The 17,839-nt window shown below is 36.9% G+C and overlaps 1 protein-coding gene across 4 annotated transcripts in view; it reads left to right on the top strand.

The window, feature by feature from the left end:
• The window catches only part of shakB (Innexin family member shaking B), a 20,464-nt gene extending 4,962 nt beyond the window's left edge, over positions 1-15,502 (top strand). Inside the window, exons 2-7 of one of the 4 annotated variants that reach the window (XM_026819795.1) lie at positions 1,701-1,754; positions 1,837-3,177; positions 9,243-9,462; positions 11,954-12,243; positions 12,668-12,921; positions 14,547-15,502. In XM_026819795.1, coding sequence (XP_026675596.1) covers positions 2,815-3,177; positions 9,243-9,462; positions 11,954-12,243; positions 12,668-12,916 — 1,122 coding nt within the window. In that variant the 5' untranslated portion in view covers positions 1,701-1,754; positions 1,837-2,814 and the 3' untranslated portion in view covers positions 12,917-12,921; positions 14,547-15,502. Of the gene's footprint in view, positions 1-1,700; positions 1,755-1,836; positions 3,178-5,489; positions 7,137-9,242; positions 9,463-11,953; positions 12,244-12,667; positions 12,922-14,546 lie in introns of those variants that run through there. The other 3 variants (XM_018037220.2, XM_026819796.1, XM_018037219.2) reach the window with 3 other exon arrangements.
• The last annotated feature ends 2,337 nt before the right edge of the window (positions 15,503-17,839 follow it).

The following is a 17,839-nucleotide window of genomic DNA, read 5'->3' on the forward strand; positions in this document are numbered from 1 at the left end:
ATCTGATATCTTTTAAGTATTGTTACAAAAAACTAGACAGCTTACTAAATTTTTGGTATGAAATTGTATTGTCTCGATATTTATTACAAAATTATTATTTTTATTTGGTATTTAAACACTTCTGTAAAATTGTAATCATTAAAAGTGTACAAACTGGTACTTCAAACGATTAAGAGTTTTTAATTACGTCAAGTGATAGATTCGACAGATTAAGTCTCTTAATACGAGACCATTGTTCCCAACGATAAATCGAAAAAATGAAAAGAAAGAGGCTGGAGAATGCTCATCTTAGTAGACAGATAGATTTATACGTTAATCCTTTGATAGATAGCCAAATACCTTTCGAACATGCCCATCCCGTCAGAACGTAACGAGATATCGTTAGTATGTTTTATATTAAGCCTTAGAAGCGAAGTTCGAATATCTCTTTCGTAGCCAGTTAATTGACAAGCCGAGATTAAACATTATCCCCGGCCATTTTTCATTCTATCTAATTCATTGCCCTTTAAGCTGTGTCTAACAAAACTTGTTATACAGTTGATGTATAAAATTGACATATAGACTTTAAGAAAATTATACGTGTTTTCTAAACAATATAATTATTAAAAATTTCTCAAATTTTCAACCCTCGAGATAACAAATCTATTTTACGACAACTCTACTAATATTTTCGTTAACTAGCACGCATCATCAGATATGGCTGTGTAACAAGTCGTCGGACTTCCTGCGTTTGACAGAACAGGTTCAAAGCGTCAAGAATAAAGATGTAGTAAGCAGGAAAGTGTATTTCTGCTCGTTGTCATCGTGTGCATTTCCGTGCGAGCATCAAGTTAATTCGGTTGGTCCCGGTTCGCAACAAATCGTGTTTGTACGCGTAAATGCTAAAATAGAATGGCAAGGCATATTAAACAAAGCCCCGCGATACCGTGAACGCGTCCCCCTTACCTAGTTACACCCCTCACAATCGTTTCGCATAATTTCCCTTAACACTGCACGTGAAATACGATTTTACGCTTCCGCTGTGCCGCGTTACGTCCTCGCGCGGGAGACAATTAACGCGCGTACTTGTAAACAATCAGAAATAGCCTCCCTCTTTTCTTTTACGGAAGTAAATTTGATTGCTTCTTAAATAAACGTTCAATCGTTCAAACGAATTTATTTAACTCGAATTGGTATGGGATAAACTTAACTTACTAACTCGTCTTTTAGATTATAAAACGAGACAAACAAATGTAAGCGAATTTGCAAATGTTTAGCACTTTTTTCGTTATGTAAAATTTTCCTCTGAGTTTTGGTCAAAGAGATTTCTATTAAAGGTTGCGGGGGAAAGTAAAGAACATTTAGGTGTTAGTCACAGAAATAGCTTCAAACGAATCATCTTAGAATTATAAATTTACATTCAAATAACTGTGAATGATACGTTATTTAGAAAAACAAACTATGAAGTAGAGGTATCAAGCTTCAATGTAAGAGAAAATCCATCGTCCTATGATAATTTATTGCTGAGGGATCATCTTCAAAACTTGAACAATTTTCGATCACTTTCGTGATGCCATAATTTTGTTTGAGTAGTGTAGATATAATATATAGATAATACAATCGAAATAAATTATATGAGATCTGTGGAACGTATACTCACTTTATATTTTGAGTGTACGTTGTATAAATAGTAGAACCAAAAAAATTCATTTTCCCAACAGATTTATAAACGGACGGACTTTCCGCAAAAATATAATGAACCAAATAGACCTATTGTAAGTTACATTAATCGTGATGTATAGCGTTCCTTATGTTATTCATAAAGTTCAAATAACATTCTCTGAATTCCGACTCCAGCGGCAGCTCTTTATCACGTGGTGAATTTGGTTTATTAAAGACACTCGAATAGTGACTCACAAATGCGGTTTGATGGTGATCCCATGGCGTAAGTGTATGCAATGCAAATTAAACGTGTGGATATTTTAGTGTACAGTGAATTATAATGACTTTTAATATAATCTAATAAATTTGACTTACAATCTAAAAATATCATACAGTTTTAAAACGAGAAATAAAACAGATCAGCTTTGAGATTTCTTTATTATCGGAAGACGTAACGAAACACATTAAGAAACATGAATGAATCCAACGACAAGCCAAAAATATTAGAAGAAAAATCCGTTTGGACGTCCGTGTTATCTTATATCTTATATACTTAAATCAAATTAATTGAGGAAGTGAATATTGGCCAACCAAAATCGGTGAAAATGCTCTGAGCTTCAGAATGCGCAGGAGGGGACCGACGACGGCAGAGGATCCGACCGAGTCAAAGGATCCCGCGTCGCCACGATCGTGTGACGATTTCTTTTCGCGAAGAACACGATCAAACCACACGTGCTCCCCTTTTACCCTGAAACATTTAAACATCCGACACGATTAACGCTGAACCGATATCAAACGATTTCTACCGGCCAAGGAATTCGATTCAAGAAAAGAAAAGAACTTCCTCAGTTTCAATACTTTGAGTCCCAGGAACGTCATCACATCAAATTACTTTTGCCGAGCAAAGAATCCAAAGGAACGGACGACGTCAGATAGAAACGCGAGAAGGTCTTTGAACCTACTCGTTTCGATACTTTGCGTCTCTGAGACAGATCTGAGCTGAAACGGATTTGCGGGCTCTAAGACTGGTTTGTGAGATAGATCAAAGACGGACAAGATGTAAGGAGAACGCAGTGTGCTGGACGATTCACCGTTTCCGTTTCTTTTCTCTTCGCCGCGGAAAGAAGGGGGAGGGGGAAGAGCGTGTAGAAGAAACTCGGCCGTTTCTTCAAGATGCTGGACATATTCCGGGGCCTGAAAAGCCTGATCAAGATCTCTCACGTGCACATCGACACGGCCGTGTTCCGGTTGCACTACAGTTTAACGGTGATCCTCTTGATCGCGTTCTCGTTGATCGTTACTACGAGACAGTACGTAGGGAACCCGATCGACTGTATTCACAGCAAAGACTTGCCGGAGGACGTGTTGAACACGTACTGTTGGATACACAGCACGTACACGATCACTGCGGCGTATAAGAAGCGAGAGGGTTACGAGGTGCCGTTTCCCGGAGTGGATAACTCCAAGTCGTATCCGGAAAGCGAGAGGAAGGAGTACAGGTACTATCAGTGGGTCTGCTTCATGCTGTTCCTGCAGGTAATCAATTAATCACCGTTCATTCAACCTTGTCTTTATATTTCTTACTGTTTCAATTTGCGTATCGTCGTAGTTTTTTATAAGGTCAAGAAGGTAAATCGAAAGTCTAATCTAATGAGTCATCTGACTTTTAATACGATTTTAAAAGCTGTTACAGATTAAAAAAATTATTCTCAGCTTTTACGTTCATCTTATATCATAATAATAGTTAATAATTAAAGTCATTAGTTATTAAACGTTATACAAAATATTTGAATTTACAAATAAAACGGAACTCTTCTGTGTATCTGTATGACACTAACGGTGATACATACTTGCCTGTGTTTATTTCGGGCCAAAATACAATGAGTAGGGGGTGCGTTCGTGTATCAATCGTGATTTGGGAAATTCGGTAATGAGAAAAGCTGGATAACTAACGAACTGGTTGTGGCTATGGTCGAGGAATTTACTTGCTGCTTACAGAAGCTTATATCTAGTTCATTGCCAAGAAGGAAACCCTAAGCATATTAACTCGTTAAACCCGTAGTCGTTACTTTGTCGCCGAGGGTCGCTGTCGCGCGAGTCGCCTTGAGGCTCGGTCAAAGACGCACCTCCACCCTCACCTTTCACCTGATCTCTTCAAGTAGAGCATGTTGTTAAACGGAATTAGATACCGGCCGATAGAACGGCCGGACAATTAGATGTCTTTTGACATCTTTAGGGAATCGACTCAAGTATCGCTAATATTAATTGATAATATTTACTTCTCTTCAGTAGCTTGAAAATATTTTTGACGATCATTTAAGACATTTTAGATCAGGCACAGTACAAACACAAAATATAAAAAAATGTCCCCTAATATGTGTTATTTTTTCGTGTTTCCAGTTAAACACCAATTATTATGATATCTAAAATAAGAATTATAGTTTCTAAAAATGAAATACGTACAATGCTGCAATTATGTAGATCAAGTATTTTGATTAGCTTGTATATGGAACGAGTCCAAAACGTTTTTGTCGGCTAATTAAAATTATCTCCAGTACCGTTTGAATATGATCCTTCACAGGTAAATTTGGTTGGTTCCAACAATAGAGCGACAATGACCCGAATGTTTCATCTTCCTTTTGCTCCCATGATTCTCGGTATCCGCTTTTCTTTAAGCGACAATAAATGCCATTGGCTGCTAGCCAGTTTCTTAATAATCGCGATCGGTATATTATTAAACGAGATATCATAATATGTGCATCCTTTACTTTTTCAAGTTTAATACATCAGCGTTGAGAATTATTCACTTCGTCATATTTTGAAAGAACTTCGCGTGACTACAAAGAACGTTTTTCATTTATTTGATCCTTTGAAAATTATGCTAATAATAATTTGATTTAGTTCAGAGTCTTACATATTTTTTAATCACTCAATTTGATCTAGTTTTTTATCTTCAATCGTTTAATTATATCTAAATCGTAATTATTCATTTTAAATGCATCCTTTAACCATTTAGAGTTTAATTCTTGTGTTGAAAGATCGAGAATCTACATTTGATTATATTTTGTTAAAAAGATTAATATTTCTTAAAATACTATTTGTTCTCATTTAATGATTCACTTTCAAGAATTTAATGAAACAATAGGAAAACAATAGCTGATAATGTCCAGCGTAACGTAATATTACGCTGGGTTTATAAATGTTACAGTCAACAAAGTTTTAAGAGAGCAATTCGTTATTCGCTTTCAAAAGCGTATGAGTTAAAGATCGAGCGTTTCGAAAGAATGATGGAACGAAAATCGATTACTCCCGCATACTTGGAATTTTATGGTTCCCTCGTGGGTTGAGCGAAAAGCGAGGTTACTTTGCAGAAACGACGTCCCTAAATTTAGTTATTTATAAGTTTTGTTCTTGTTTACGCCTCAGTTCTTCTATCAATACCTAATATTTCTAAACGACATGTGAGCATCCATTTATATGCGAAACGCAATGCAAAATATATTCATGTCCCGTTAAAAATGGTCGTGAAATTAATTGTCTGCTTTATTTGAAAATATATTATGAATGGTTTCAAAGTATTCTGTAAAATTATTTCTATTAATAATTGTAATCAATTAAATCAACTTTCATTTTTTGTATGAATCTGCCAATTTTACAGATGTACTAACAATTAGTCGAATCAATGTATGCGTCCGTTTTGATCGTTTCAATCCTAGTGGACATCAAAATTGAAATGAATCAATTATAATAATGATGTTTTACACCTACATAAATTTCGTTGGTAGGACAAGGGAAGGATAGTTAGACAATGATATAAGTTATGTGTTTAGCACCGAGGCCTCGCAAGGGATGCCTCTCAAGTTCGCTAGTCTTCTAACGGCTTGCTTTCGCGCCCCACGTGTGTCTGTCACCGTGTCCGAATACTCGTTCCGTCCTCTCGTTACTCGTTCTTTTATTTCAACGAACCAAGAATGAAAGAAATATGTAATTAGTATTGTTTACCTGGTTAATTACATGCCTCGCGAACACCTAGTTTGATACAACAGTAATAAAAAGGTGCGTGATATTCTGTGTTTTATAGCTGATGAAGGACAAAGCATGTTTGAACTCCTTATGTAAAGTGTATTTATACGTTGGAGGAGGAAGAAGAGATTATAAAAAATTGACTAACGATGCTGCTATATAGACAATAAAAGATCTGAAATGAATGTTGAAAGATAAAATAATGCGTGTTATGATATAAATAAAAGTCAGAAGAATGATTCAATTACGGAACAAAACATTTGCACTACAGAGGAAAATGGATGACATTTTATTGTTAAAAGAGATGAATGAAACATGTTTTATCTCGGGACGTGAAGAAAGAATGAAATTTTAAGAAGTCTCAAAAATGAATTTGGAAAATAAACCAAAGTAGACTGAACGATGAATACAATTTATGAGAAGAAATGCTGGTAGAACGTCTGATTTAGCGTTTGGAAGATAAAAATAGCAAAACGCGAGCAATATGTACATAGTGAAGCTACTGTTTTTTATTCGCCAGCAAAGATTTAATTGTCCGGAGTCTTCTGAGGATAATCACGAGGAGCACGATGAAGAAAATGACGCAGTGACAAATTACATTCTTATATGTTTTATTAGTTGCAACAGTCCCTGCGACAATTTTTCTAAGCTTACGTATGAAAATCTGAATCTTATTTTTAATGACGTCCAACTGATTGGTCATTGAGAAATCACTGTGTACTCCTGCGAACAAACCGAAATTCCTGAAATTGGTTATATTTCATCGATAAGTCAATTATGAATTTTTCTTAACTTCACTTGTTTTCAAATTGTGACTAAGAACTCCGATATTTCTTCACTTCCAACGATTAGCTTAAATTATTCTAATTCTACAACAATTATCAATATTCTGCAACAAGTGACAACACATTTTTCTTCGGCTACTAACGTTGAGTTTGATAATTTTCACTACACGGTCCCGAGGAAGCGTTTTCGTAAAAACGGATCTGTTGAACGGCGACGAGGAGGACAATCCTCTGATCGAAGAGGATTCAAGTGTCCCGAGGGCGGTTCGCCGTCCGCGACGCATAAAAATGCCTCTCCTACTAAAGATGGTCGACGTGTTTGGCTCATTGAGGTCCTTGTTAAAGTTTCATCGGGTTTCCGTGGACACGATGGTATTTCGCTTGCACTATCGTGCGACAGTAGCCCTTCTTCTCGGCGGCTGTGTCACTCTGGCCTGTAAGAGCATTTCCGGTTCGCCGATCCACTGCGAGGCGTCCGGTTCCGTGGACAAGATCGTCCTCGAGACCTTTTGCTGGCTTCACACCACGTACAGCATGGTGCACGCGTTCAACATGAGTTTAGGCCAGGCGGTGCCCTATCCCGGCGTATCGAATAGCAAAGGCGACGGGTTGCACGGCCACGCGCCGCATCCTCTGGTCAAACAGCACAAGTATTATCAGTGGGTCATCTTCTTCCTGCTAGTACAAGTAAGATCCAGTTGTTGATATTGGTATTAGCTGTTGGAGACGGTTAGAACAGTATCTCTGAATCATTTTCAAGTTGTCTTCTTACGTAGGTATTGCTTTTTATCCCATGGAATTCATTCTATAAATTAACTTATTCATCGAATTAAAGGTTGTTACATCTGTTTCAAAACACGCACTCATACATATACAGGGAAGTCCATAAATATTCGTATACATTCAAAAATTGTATATTTTTTCTCGTTTTTATTTTCAGTCTTCAGTATAGTATTCATGTAATGTTTCAACAAATTAGTGGTTCATAGTACGTAATATCTCGTTTTCTGAGATATCTTAAATATTACATTAATTCAAATTTATTAATTTTTAATTTTTCAAGTATAACAACAATCTTTCTCTGTATGACTCTCTACTTCACTTATGTTCCCATGCTTTTAAAAACAAAGAAATATCAAGATGGTTGGTTGGACAAATACAAGTTTCCATACAACACTCGTCGCTTTTGGATTATCGATCAACCAGTGACCAGATTATAATCATACTCATAAGTCAAGGTCGTGCCGCAGGCCTTCAATAGGCTTTGCTCAAGCTTGTAATAAGTGGACTTGGCCAATACTATCTTCTTTAACGTTGAGAGATTCACTCCTAAAGGTTACGCGAAATTGGAACAGTTCTTGGCAACGGAACTCATTAATCGATACCAATGTGTGGAGTTTTTTACGTATAAGAGTTATAATCTACTATACGGTTTGCAGCTTTCTAACACAGTAGCCTCTTTCATTTGTCTCATTCGGCAGAATGGACAAATGAGGTAACGAGACGGGAGAGGAACGTTACACGTTTGAAGACGTTAAACCCGATTTTCCGCTTGTTTTACCAATTTTATCCATTTGCCATCTGCTCCCACGTGGCAACGTGTGTGCTCTTCCCCATCTTTTTTCTCTCATTTCTTTTCCGATGTACATACGAACACTGTATGCACCCAACTGGCATGTGAGCAGCGGCGAAGTATAGTTAGCTTCGTTCTATTTTCATCCACGGATTTTCCCTTTTTGTGTCGGATTCGCGTCGACATAGAACGGGAGCGCGACCCTTTTCACTGACTAGGTGCACCTTTTTTCCATGCAGTCAACAAAGCTTCGATAATTTACGGCCGTTCGTTTCGACAAAGTATAATAAGTCGTTACTTACAGAAAAAGTTCATTACTTTCGAACAAAGAGAAAGGAAATTGCTGTGCAATTACATAGCTTGTATATATGCAAAATAATCTTGTAATTGAATTAGACTAACTGAATTCTTTTAACGAAATGCAGTAAATTAAAATGAAGAGCAGATTAAAGCGAAGATTTTAGTAATATTCGCATCAGTGCTTTGATTTTCATCCCTATGTTGCGTGAGGTACACCCTAATCGAGGATCTCTAAACTTTTAACGACCCGGATTAAAGGAATTCCGTGGTTTAAAGCGTCTTTGGTAACGTAAACTCGTTAACCAAATTGGATCGCCGTTGAGTCAACAACAATTAATCAATTCGCGACCGTCCCAAAACAATGACGCCGTTTGTAGCGATTTTATCGTTCGACCGCACGGATTGCACAGCCGATTTGGTGTCTTTAGACGCGTGCCAAGATTTATAGAGTAATACGCGATGTGAATGGTGTCTATAGCCGATAGGGGATCTCTGATTTCGGGTCGTTGCCAATCAGCAAAGGGTATTCAGTATTGTGGCTAAGGAATCATTCATGCTTTTGGCACGATCTGCCCGTTTGTTATGATAACTCTAGTAAGCCGAGCGTTGGAAGATGTTCTGGCTAAGTTTGAATTTTGTATCGATTCTATGTATCAGGTAATAATAATGCAAGTATCTTCTACTTTACAAAATATGCAAACTCATATAGTATTTTATTGATAGTTTTTTTCATTTCATAATTTATTATAATATTTTCAGCCTATTTACTTATGATTTCATTTACCATTTACGTGAAACATCTGTTTTAATCGTAAGAAATATTTATGTACAAAGATTACCTAATTCATAATTGTTTGACAATGATAATTGATTGCGATACGTTAAAACAGTTTTAACATATGGATTGGCTACTGTTTTAGGCGATCCTCTTCTACACGCCACGATGGCTGTGGAAAGGCTGGGAGGGTGGCAAGATACATGCCCTGATGATGGACCTCGATATCGGGCTCTGCTCCGAGGTCGAGAAGAAGCAGAAGAAGAAGATGTTACTCGACTATCTATGGGAGAATCTTCGCTATCACAATTGGTGGGCTTACAGGTACTACCTCTGCGAAGTTCTAGCCCTGCTGAATGTGATCGGTGAGTGGCACGTTATTTTTTTTTTTCTGACAATCTAATTTCTCTTTCGCTTCATCTGTTTCTTATTGATTCTGCATTATTTTGTAAATACGCTTTTCTCCGTAAGTTTTGTACAAAGTAACGTGAATATTCAAGACAGGAATATCTGATGTAATCATCGTTAGGAAATCTGTACGTATTATTGTTAAAATCTGAGTATAATAGCGTTGAAACTTTTTTTTTGAGATCTTTTGAAGTTCGCATGTGACGAAAACTGATTTTGACGTTATTTCCTTGATTCGTCTTTTTTTCGTCGAGTTTCATCTAAGAATATGAGACTGAATATTCTTTGATCTTCAACGTTACAAGCTTCTCGACGAAGAGATAGACCGCGGTTATTACCTTCTTTAGCTATTTTTAAAACTAGCAAGTCGCTTGGCTTCGTGCTTTTCAAAAGAGAACATAGGAACATAGGTACTTACAAAGAAACAGGAATCGTTGACCTTTTCACAGGAACATAAAATCTTCGGATGCATAGAAGTGCGCATGATATGCAAAAACCTTAGAACACGAAGTATCTACATATGTATGCATATGTTGTAATGTCCGTAGTACATGAAAGCCTTCTAATTAGTAGTATGAAAATAAGATTTTACAATAATAGAAATCTTATATAAAATCTCAGTTTCATCATGAACGAATAAGATACACACATAGATGATGTACAATAATGACGTGAACAAATATCGAGAATAGGTGGTGAATTTCGATGGAACTCTTATGCCAAAAAATTTTATGTGGGATCTGAACAAAGCTTGTTACAGTAGGGTTTTTGGTGGCACATATTTCTATTTGGAATCTCGAAACAAACTTTACCGTTTTCCGCGAAACGTGGACGTAATAACATTATTCTGTATGTTTCTCTTTGACCGTCAAATTTTCCCATTCACCTTTCCCGAATCATTTTACACACCGCTAGCTGCCACACAGATATGTTTATCTTCTTTCCTGTTATTTGTTTTGTTACTTTTAACGATTCTATATTTCTCCACTACAAGGGAACGAATCTTAAAACAGCGCCTTTATCTTTTGCTCTCTTGCATTCTGTTCCCCGAAACGTCATGCATGTAATATTCACGAGTTTTGTTGGTCATTTTCTGAATAAAATGATTTCATAGCCTTTTCATGTGCATGAGGAATGGATGCAACGAGATAAACGTGTACGCGATTAAACATAATATGCAAAAAAGCTAAACTTCGTTTCGGGGGACATTTTATATCCTTTTTTTCATGATCTAATTGAAATCGATGAAAAAAAGAGGGAATATGAAGTCCTGACTGTCGGAATTCATCGATATCGAAGATGTAAAATAATATTATAATTATACTGTTCCATTACATAATTAAAATTTATTGAATTTTACGGTCGGAGAGTTTAATTAATTAATCGTATTTTAATGTGATGAGATAATGAAGTACTAGACGAAAGGTCGACAGAAGCACGCCAGGAACAAAGTAGACGTTAAATAAAAGTGACAGATAACCACATAGGTTGACTGTTTAGGATGCTTAACGAATAGCCAGCTGTATCGTTGCCAAATGTCATTGCAAACAGTTCATTCACTGATTCTCTGTTACACATTCCCTTTATGTACAATCAAGTCATCGAATTAAATGTTCTAAATTTTAATACCATCTAATGTTAAGAAAATTATCAATAATTATTCATGCGATGATGTTATTGTAAAATCAATATTTCTAAGGATATAAAGAATGAAACCAAAATGAGAATTCGTTTCATTCCTTTCCTGTTTAAAGATTAAAATTCTAAACAATTTTTTTGCACTATCTGATCGTAATCGATGAAAGGAGAGAAAAAAAGGAAGTCTTGGTTTTCGGAATTCATCGGTACAGAAATTATACACGATTAGAGGTGGATGATTTTATAGCATTAGAATTGCTTACTTAACACTTGGATGTGTCACTCCATCCTCAAGAAAAAAAGTTTGCCTTAAGACTAGGGGGGTTGCAATCGCCTGACAAATTTATGGCACCGTTCTGGCTCATATCATTTATTTATGAGATAACAGAGGCTGTGCCTCGACATTAAAACTTCCAAAAGGAAATAGTTAATTTTCCCCCAAGGATTTGTACGGAGCTCGTCGCCAATGTTTTGCATCTATTTCCGGATGTATCAAAAGAACTCCCGTGTTTCTCGTGAACTCTGTATTTCGGACTATTTTAAATATCGATGAACTAGAATAGATCAAAGACGGAGAGGTAAAAGTTCCACTCATTCATCATAGGTGAGAAATCGATTAACAATGACAATAACTCGATTTTGTATTACTTCTGCTGAGTCAGAATCTAAAAGAAAATTAGGCAAGAAAAATGGAAAAGAAATAATCCTGTTTATTCAATATAAACGATATAGGTTTATTTATAATAAAAAGTTTGTAAATTTTTTGTGAATTTACAGCGGGAATTACAAGAGGGACTTGAATTTGCGCAGGTCAGATGTTTCTAATGAACCGGTTCTTCGATGGTGCGTTTCTGACGTTTGGTATCGACGTGCTCAGGTTCCTCGAGTCAGATCAGGAGGACCGGGTCGATCCGATGATTTACGTGTTCCCGCGGATGACCAAGTGCACCTTTTACAAATACGGCGTCAGCGGCGAGGTCGAGAGGCACGATGCAGTTTGCATACTCCCACTGAACGTCGTCAACGAGAAGATATACGTATTCCTCTGGTTCTGGTTCCTCTTTCTCGGCATGCTCAGTTTCATCACGGTTTTATACAGGGCAAGTGATCCTATTAAATTCTTTCAGTAACTTCATTTCAAGGTTTTATAAGCTCTTAAATAAAAACGATGAAAAAGATTCAAATTTTAACAATTACTGAATATTACATTAATAAAACTGTACCAAATACAGAAATTTTGCGAATTTATTAAAAATGTTATTATATCTTAAATTCTCATGAATGGCAAAATTTTGGTTTGGAAACTAAATTGTAAAAATTGTGTAGAATATACAATATTGTGTGCATAAAATAAAAATCAGTAATACAGGATATTGTTCGCATAATAAAATGTTTTGATGAGAGAACGTCCAGTTGATAAAACATTCTGATAGTGGGCGTTCTAATAATCAGGGTTCTATTGCACTCATTCAAATTTTCAACGATGTTTGCGCGCAAATTTTTGTTTCAATCGCCTTTCTGCAGATCGTTATCATATTTTCGCCGCGAACGAGGGTGTACCTCCTACGCTTACGGTTTCGTCTGGTCCGAAGGGACGCCGTGGAGACGATCGTGCGACGGAGCAAAGTGGGCGATTGGTTTCTGCTTTACATGCTCGGCGAGAATTTGGACACGGTGATATACAGGGACGTGATGCACGACCTGGCGAACAAGCTCGCCTCGAGGCACCACCATAGCGTGCCTGGCATCAAGGGGGAGCTTCAGGAAGCATGATCGAAGTGAGTAGTGTCTTTTATTGCTTCGTTAAAGTAGCCTCTTCGAATCGTTAATCGCTACTCCGAGAGGGATCAAACGGTTTATTGAGCAGAGTGGGAAAAATGTGGGAACTAATCATCCGGTAATTGTAATTACTATCCACAATCTGTATGAAAAGTACGGAGGGATGTGCACTTTGTTCTATAAATGTGAAATCAATTAAGAAATTAAAAAATTATTTACAATCAGCAGAAGAGCTTGGCTTGACACAAACAAGTTCGACTTTTATATTAGCTAATTTCTTAAATTATAATTTAAAAAAATAGATTTTTTCCTCTAGTAATAAAAATATTAGCTATACTGACAGAATACGCATAAACAATTTTGAATATTCCATTAAAAGTTATATTATCCTTTGCTCAAGGCAATAAATTGTTATCTCAAGGCGTTTGGCTCCGATTGAACAATGTTCTCCTGTGTTATAACTAAGACAATGTAACAACGAATCAACAAGAGCAACATAACTGTATTTCAGGAACTATCGTAAACACGTGCAGGTCGATGTTAGTTTACGCCAGTATTTTTGCTCATTTTTGATGGTTTTGTACTATTCTAAAAATTTCCTCGTTAAAACCGGATGCACTTTGTATATTTAACTTTAAATGCAACCGAGAGCAGGCTGATCATTGTTGCAACTGATTATAAACGTTTTTCCTCACTTCCTTATACAAGCAATATTAATATTTGATATAATCCAATGAAATAAAACAATAATTTTTATTTAAATTTGTAATTCTTAATACCCTATTTTGTACTTGAGACAGAAAGGCAATTATCGAAATGAGTTTATCCCATGAAGGGAAGCAGTTAGTATTAACACATTGCATTTAGCCAATTACGACACGCAGTTCCCGGGTATAAAATCGGGGTATCCAATAGGCATAAATTTGCCGGCAACGAGAATTGGACATTAACACCTCCTCCTATTTTCGGCTGTTTAACAGCCGGGCGCATAGCGCATGTAGAAGAGGGCTGTGTTCTGTTGAGTTCCGTTTCGGTTCGAAATAACAGCATCATCTTGAAAGCGACGCGTGTGAAACATCAGTTGTAAAAGGAAAGAATCGGGACGGTATATTTGTCGATCGACGTAACAGGCTAATGGACAATTGCAGCCTTCGCGCTATGCGCGTTACGCGTTCCGTTGCATGGGGTGTTCGTGAAGTCTTACTCGGCAATAAAATCACGATAATACACACACGACATTACTGGCTACGAGAAAGAACATACTTGTTTCTTACGTTTTTATGATGAACATTCCCGTTTGATAGCGGATTTAATGAACTCAATTAATAGCGGATTTAATGAACTCAATTAATAGCTGCCGACGATTAAATAACATATAAATAAAATAAATCAATTAAGGAATAAGTTTAACGTTCATGTTCCATTAGTTAAGATCACCATTTTTTTTATACGTTCAGTGATTTTCTTTTTTTACAACTTATTTCAATTTTTGTAAATGCACAAACATTTATCCGAAATCATTTAAATTTTGAGCGGTCACAATGGCATAGCCCTTTGAATGGAAAAGTAGTTTCAAGATTTGTCAGATTTACCTTGTAATATTGTTACTTTATTGTTTTCGCAGATTGCCTCGGAGAGACACAGTCAGAAGTAGAATTCTCGAGGCGACGAGAATATTCTTCACCAAAAAATGGAAATGAAATCGAAGCCAAAGATAGAGAGCCAAAGACGAGGGGTGGCGAAGCGGAAGGATTACGCGTTTGTCATTTGTTCATTCGTTGCGGATGCGGGAGTTAGTGAAGGGGCGAGATTATTCTTCTGAACGTTGCGCGTTAATCGTGCTTACGTGAAAGACAAATTGCCGCAGCGATACAGCGGTTTGTTCAATTTTCGAAGCATTTGCCACGTATAACTCGAGTTACATGAAATTTTTTACTAGGAAAATTGTCATCAAGGAAGTTATTGATGACGTTCGAGGTTAAAGAAAGAAATACGATTTAAAAAAGATTGTTAGTCATTTAACGTTGAAAATGGACCATTTTGTAATTATCAATTACAAATCATTTATTTTGTGACCGATGGCAAAATTTGATGGCAATGTCCATATAAATTGAAGTGCCTTTTTATAATCAGAATTTGATGTTTAAAGATTGGCTGAATGAAATCTATCAAAGTATATATACATACATATATTATATCATGTATCACATCTTGCCATATGACCACAAGACTAGCCTCTTACGGCGATCAGAAAGAAACGAACGAATTTCCTGATATTAAAATTAGAAAAAAAGAAAATAAAAAAGCAACGTATTTCCTTCACCCAAAGTGTTCTAACTTGCACAGTTTCGTGTGAAAGTCGCAAGATATTCTGATAGGATACACTGCGTTACATTGACAGGGATGCAGGTTCTACAGCTGACAACGAGAGTCATAACGACCTATTGTATCTTCCTTTCATAAAGACTGTGCTAACGTAAAAAATGAACCAGCGAGAGTTACTTTTACTGACGACTCTTGAAATCAAATGTATTTTTATTTAAAAAGTAATTTAATAAATATAGTTTACGATATTGTCAATGAGATAATCACATCTTCCAAAATCCTTATAATAAACGAAGAGTAATAGAAGGTAAAATAATTTTCTTCGTATCTTTGGAAAACCTAAACGGAAGGATCAAGGAATAAGTCAGTCGTAATTCTAATTTTTCTATAATGTTTGAATCTCAGAGCGTGTACTACTGGAAGCAGTTTCTCAGGATGAGCACTTGTCTTTCTTTCTCTCACACGCTGATAGAAACAAAAGAAACTTTTCCTTTCATTTTTTTTTCTCAATCGCCTGTCTTCAAGTTTTCCATTTGGGGGTACAGTCTATTTTCATATCTATCGATAAAATATACCTCTCTCTTTTTATGGATTTGACTACATTTTCCTGCCTCCACTAGTATGTGCTCTAAGATTTGAATATATGACGAGAAAATTTGACTTTAGCCCTGTCAAACTACAGTTTGGTAAGCGGTAGATTCATGAACAGAGGGACGGAGTGGATCCATGCACCGGCTGGCCATATTCGGAAGCGAAAGGACTCATGCAACCGGTCCTCATCGCACGGTACCAAACAGTCAAACCGAAGAGCGGCTCTGAAAAAGGAAGCGGAGGTGAACGCGCGTTCCTCCTGCGTAATCTGATCGAGAGCATTGGCATTTAAAAGATCTTTTACGTACATATGCACGTATATCCTTTCACTGTCCGCACCGCGTGTCCAGCCGCCAGCGCCCATGTCGGTCACATTCTATAATAGCATCATTCTTTTGTTTATAGTAATTGTTTCTGACTCGATCTTTGTTTTATCGCTTTTTGCTTTCTTTTTTTCCTTCGGCTTCAACCTGGAGCTTTCTCTGCTCCACGCCTCATGGAAGGCTAAACACGCGTGCATTCACGCTTCGTGTAACAGTGTAACTCATTGCGTTTCGGGTTTCATTGTCGACGCGTTTAACATCGAAAGTGAATGGATAACGTCAGTCTACTGGATGTCATCGAACTTGCAGACATGTATTATATAAATATATCAAGTAATAATAATAATATTATTATTATTATATTACGAACGTTCGATGTAGGTGTTAGACTGTATGATAATAGTTTTCTATTTTTTCGAATTGTTGAAAGGGGAGAGGAAAGTTGTGTGTGATAAAGAAGGAGAAGAAAAGTTTGGGTGTGGGTGTACAAGGTCTTCAACTTGCCATTTACGGCCGTATGCAAAACCGGACACACGGAGAGAAAGAGGAGGAACGACAATCAACGGGACCAAGACAGATCTAAAAGTTGGAAGGAAACGGAAAGCCACGTAACTTGTTTCGGACTCATCGTCAAGTGACCGGAGGACACGCCTCGAATCTTCATCTCGAGGACATTGGTCTCATACTTACACTTGTCATCCATATTTAAAGGGCCTTAATTTTGCCTTGCACCTTTCAGTTTCGAATTAAATACATACATAGAATTATTTCTGCAGTATCTTACGAGTATAAATGTAAGATGTTTGTAAATGAATTTATGTAAAATAAATAACGATCATTTTATGTAAATAAGGAATAGATTGTGCGATTACTAAATATGTGTAATAGTTTTATTGAAAGCGGAATGTAATTGGATTGAAATTAGCTATTGGAGAATTTGCTAATAACATGTATGAATTATGACTATACATTACTGTATAATTTCATTTTTAATGAATGCAAATATTATAGTCGTCTAATTGGAGTTAATTCGATTTATAATTACAGCACAGCATGTACGAAGAATTCGACATTGAAACTGAAGCTCGATTCTGCGGTCCGGACTAACATCAGAATCTCTGCGAGCGAGCTGGAAAGGAGCCAGGAGCAAAAGTACGTAGCTCTGGCGAGGTCCCGCAGCGCGACATAAGGCCACGCACTCTTGCAGGCGTAAATAGGTGGGTGGTTGGGTAGGTAGGAAGGATAGCCGTAAAGGCCCTTTTAGACTTGCGGTCTCCAGTTGCAACCGCAGCAATAGCCGCGTCAACCGACCTTTTTCTTTTTCAAGTAAACCAAAATGTAGGAAAACATCCATGACTGTAGCGCCTGTGCATTCAAATGTGTGTTACACCTCCTGCCAACAAGAATAAAAGATAAAAAAATCGTGATTGGAAACTGTGAATATGTATCTGACGTTATCCACAGTTTTCAGATTCGCGATTTCCGTGCCTGCAATTTCTTCTCATCTGAGAAATCGAGTTGCACATCTGAAAGAGCCTTTAACAAACAAGCCGTGTAGCGCGCATATATTGCTTACACTATACTGTACCGTACAATTGTTGGTAGGAATATATGTATATACTGTGTTAGGACGACCAACCTACGACTCTTCTCAACCCTTGACCCTTACTGCTGCATA

The sequence above is a fragment of the Ceratina calcarata genome, unplaced genomic scaffold (assembly GCF_001652005.2).
Source record: "Ceratina calcarata isolate Rehan_Ccalc_2016 unplaced genomic scaffold, ASM165200v1 scaffold162, whole genome shotgun sequence".
In the NCBI taxonomy this organism is placed as follows: Eukaryota; Metazoa; Arthropoda; class Insecta; order Hymenoptera; family Apidae; genus Ceratina; species Ceratina calcarata.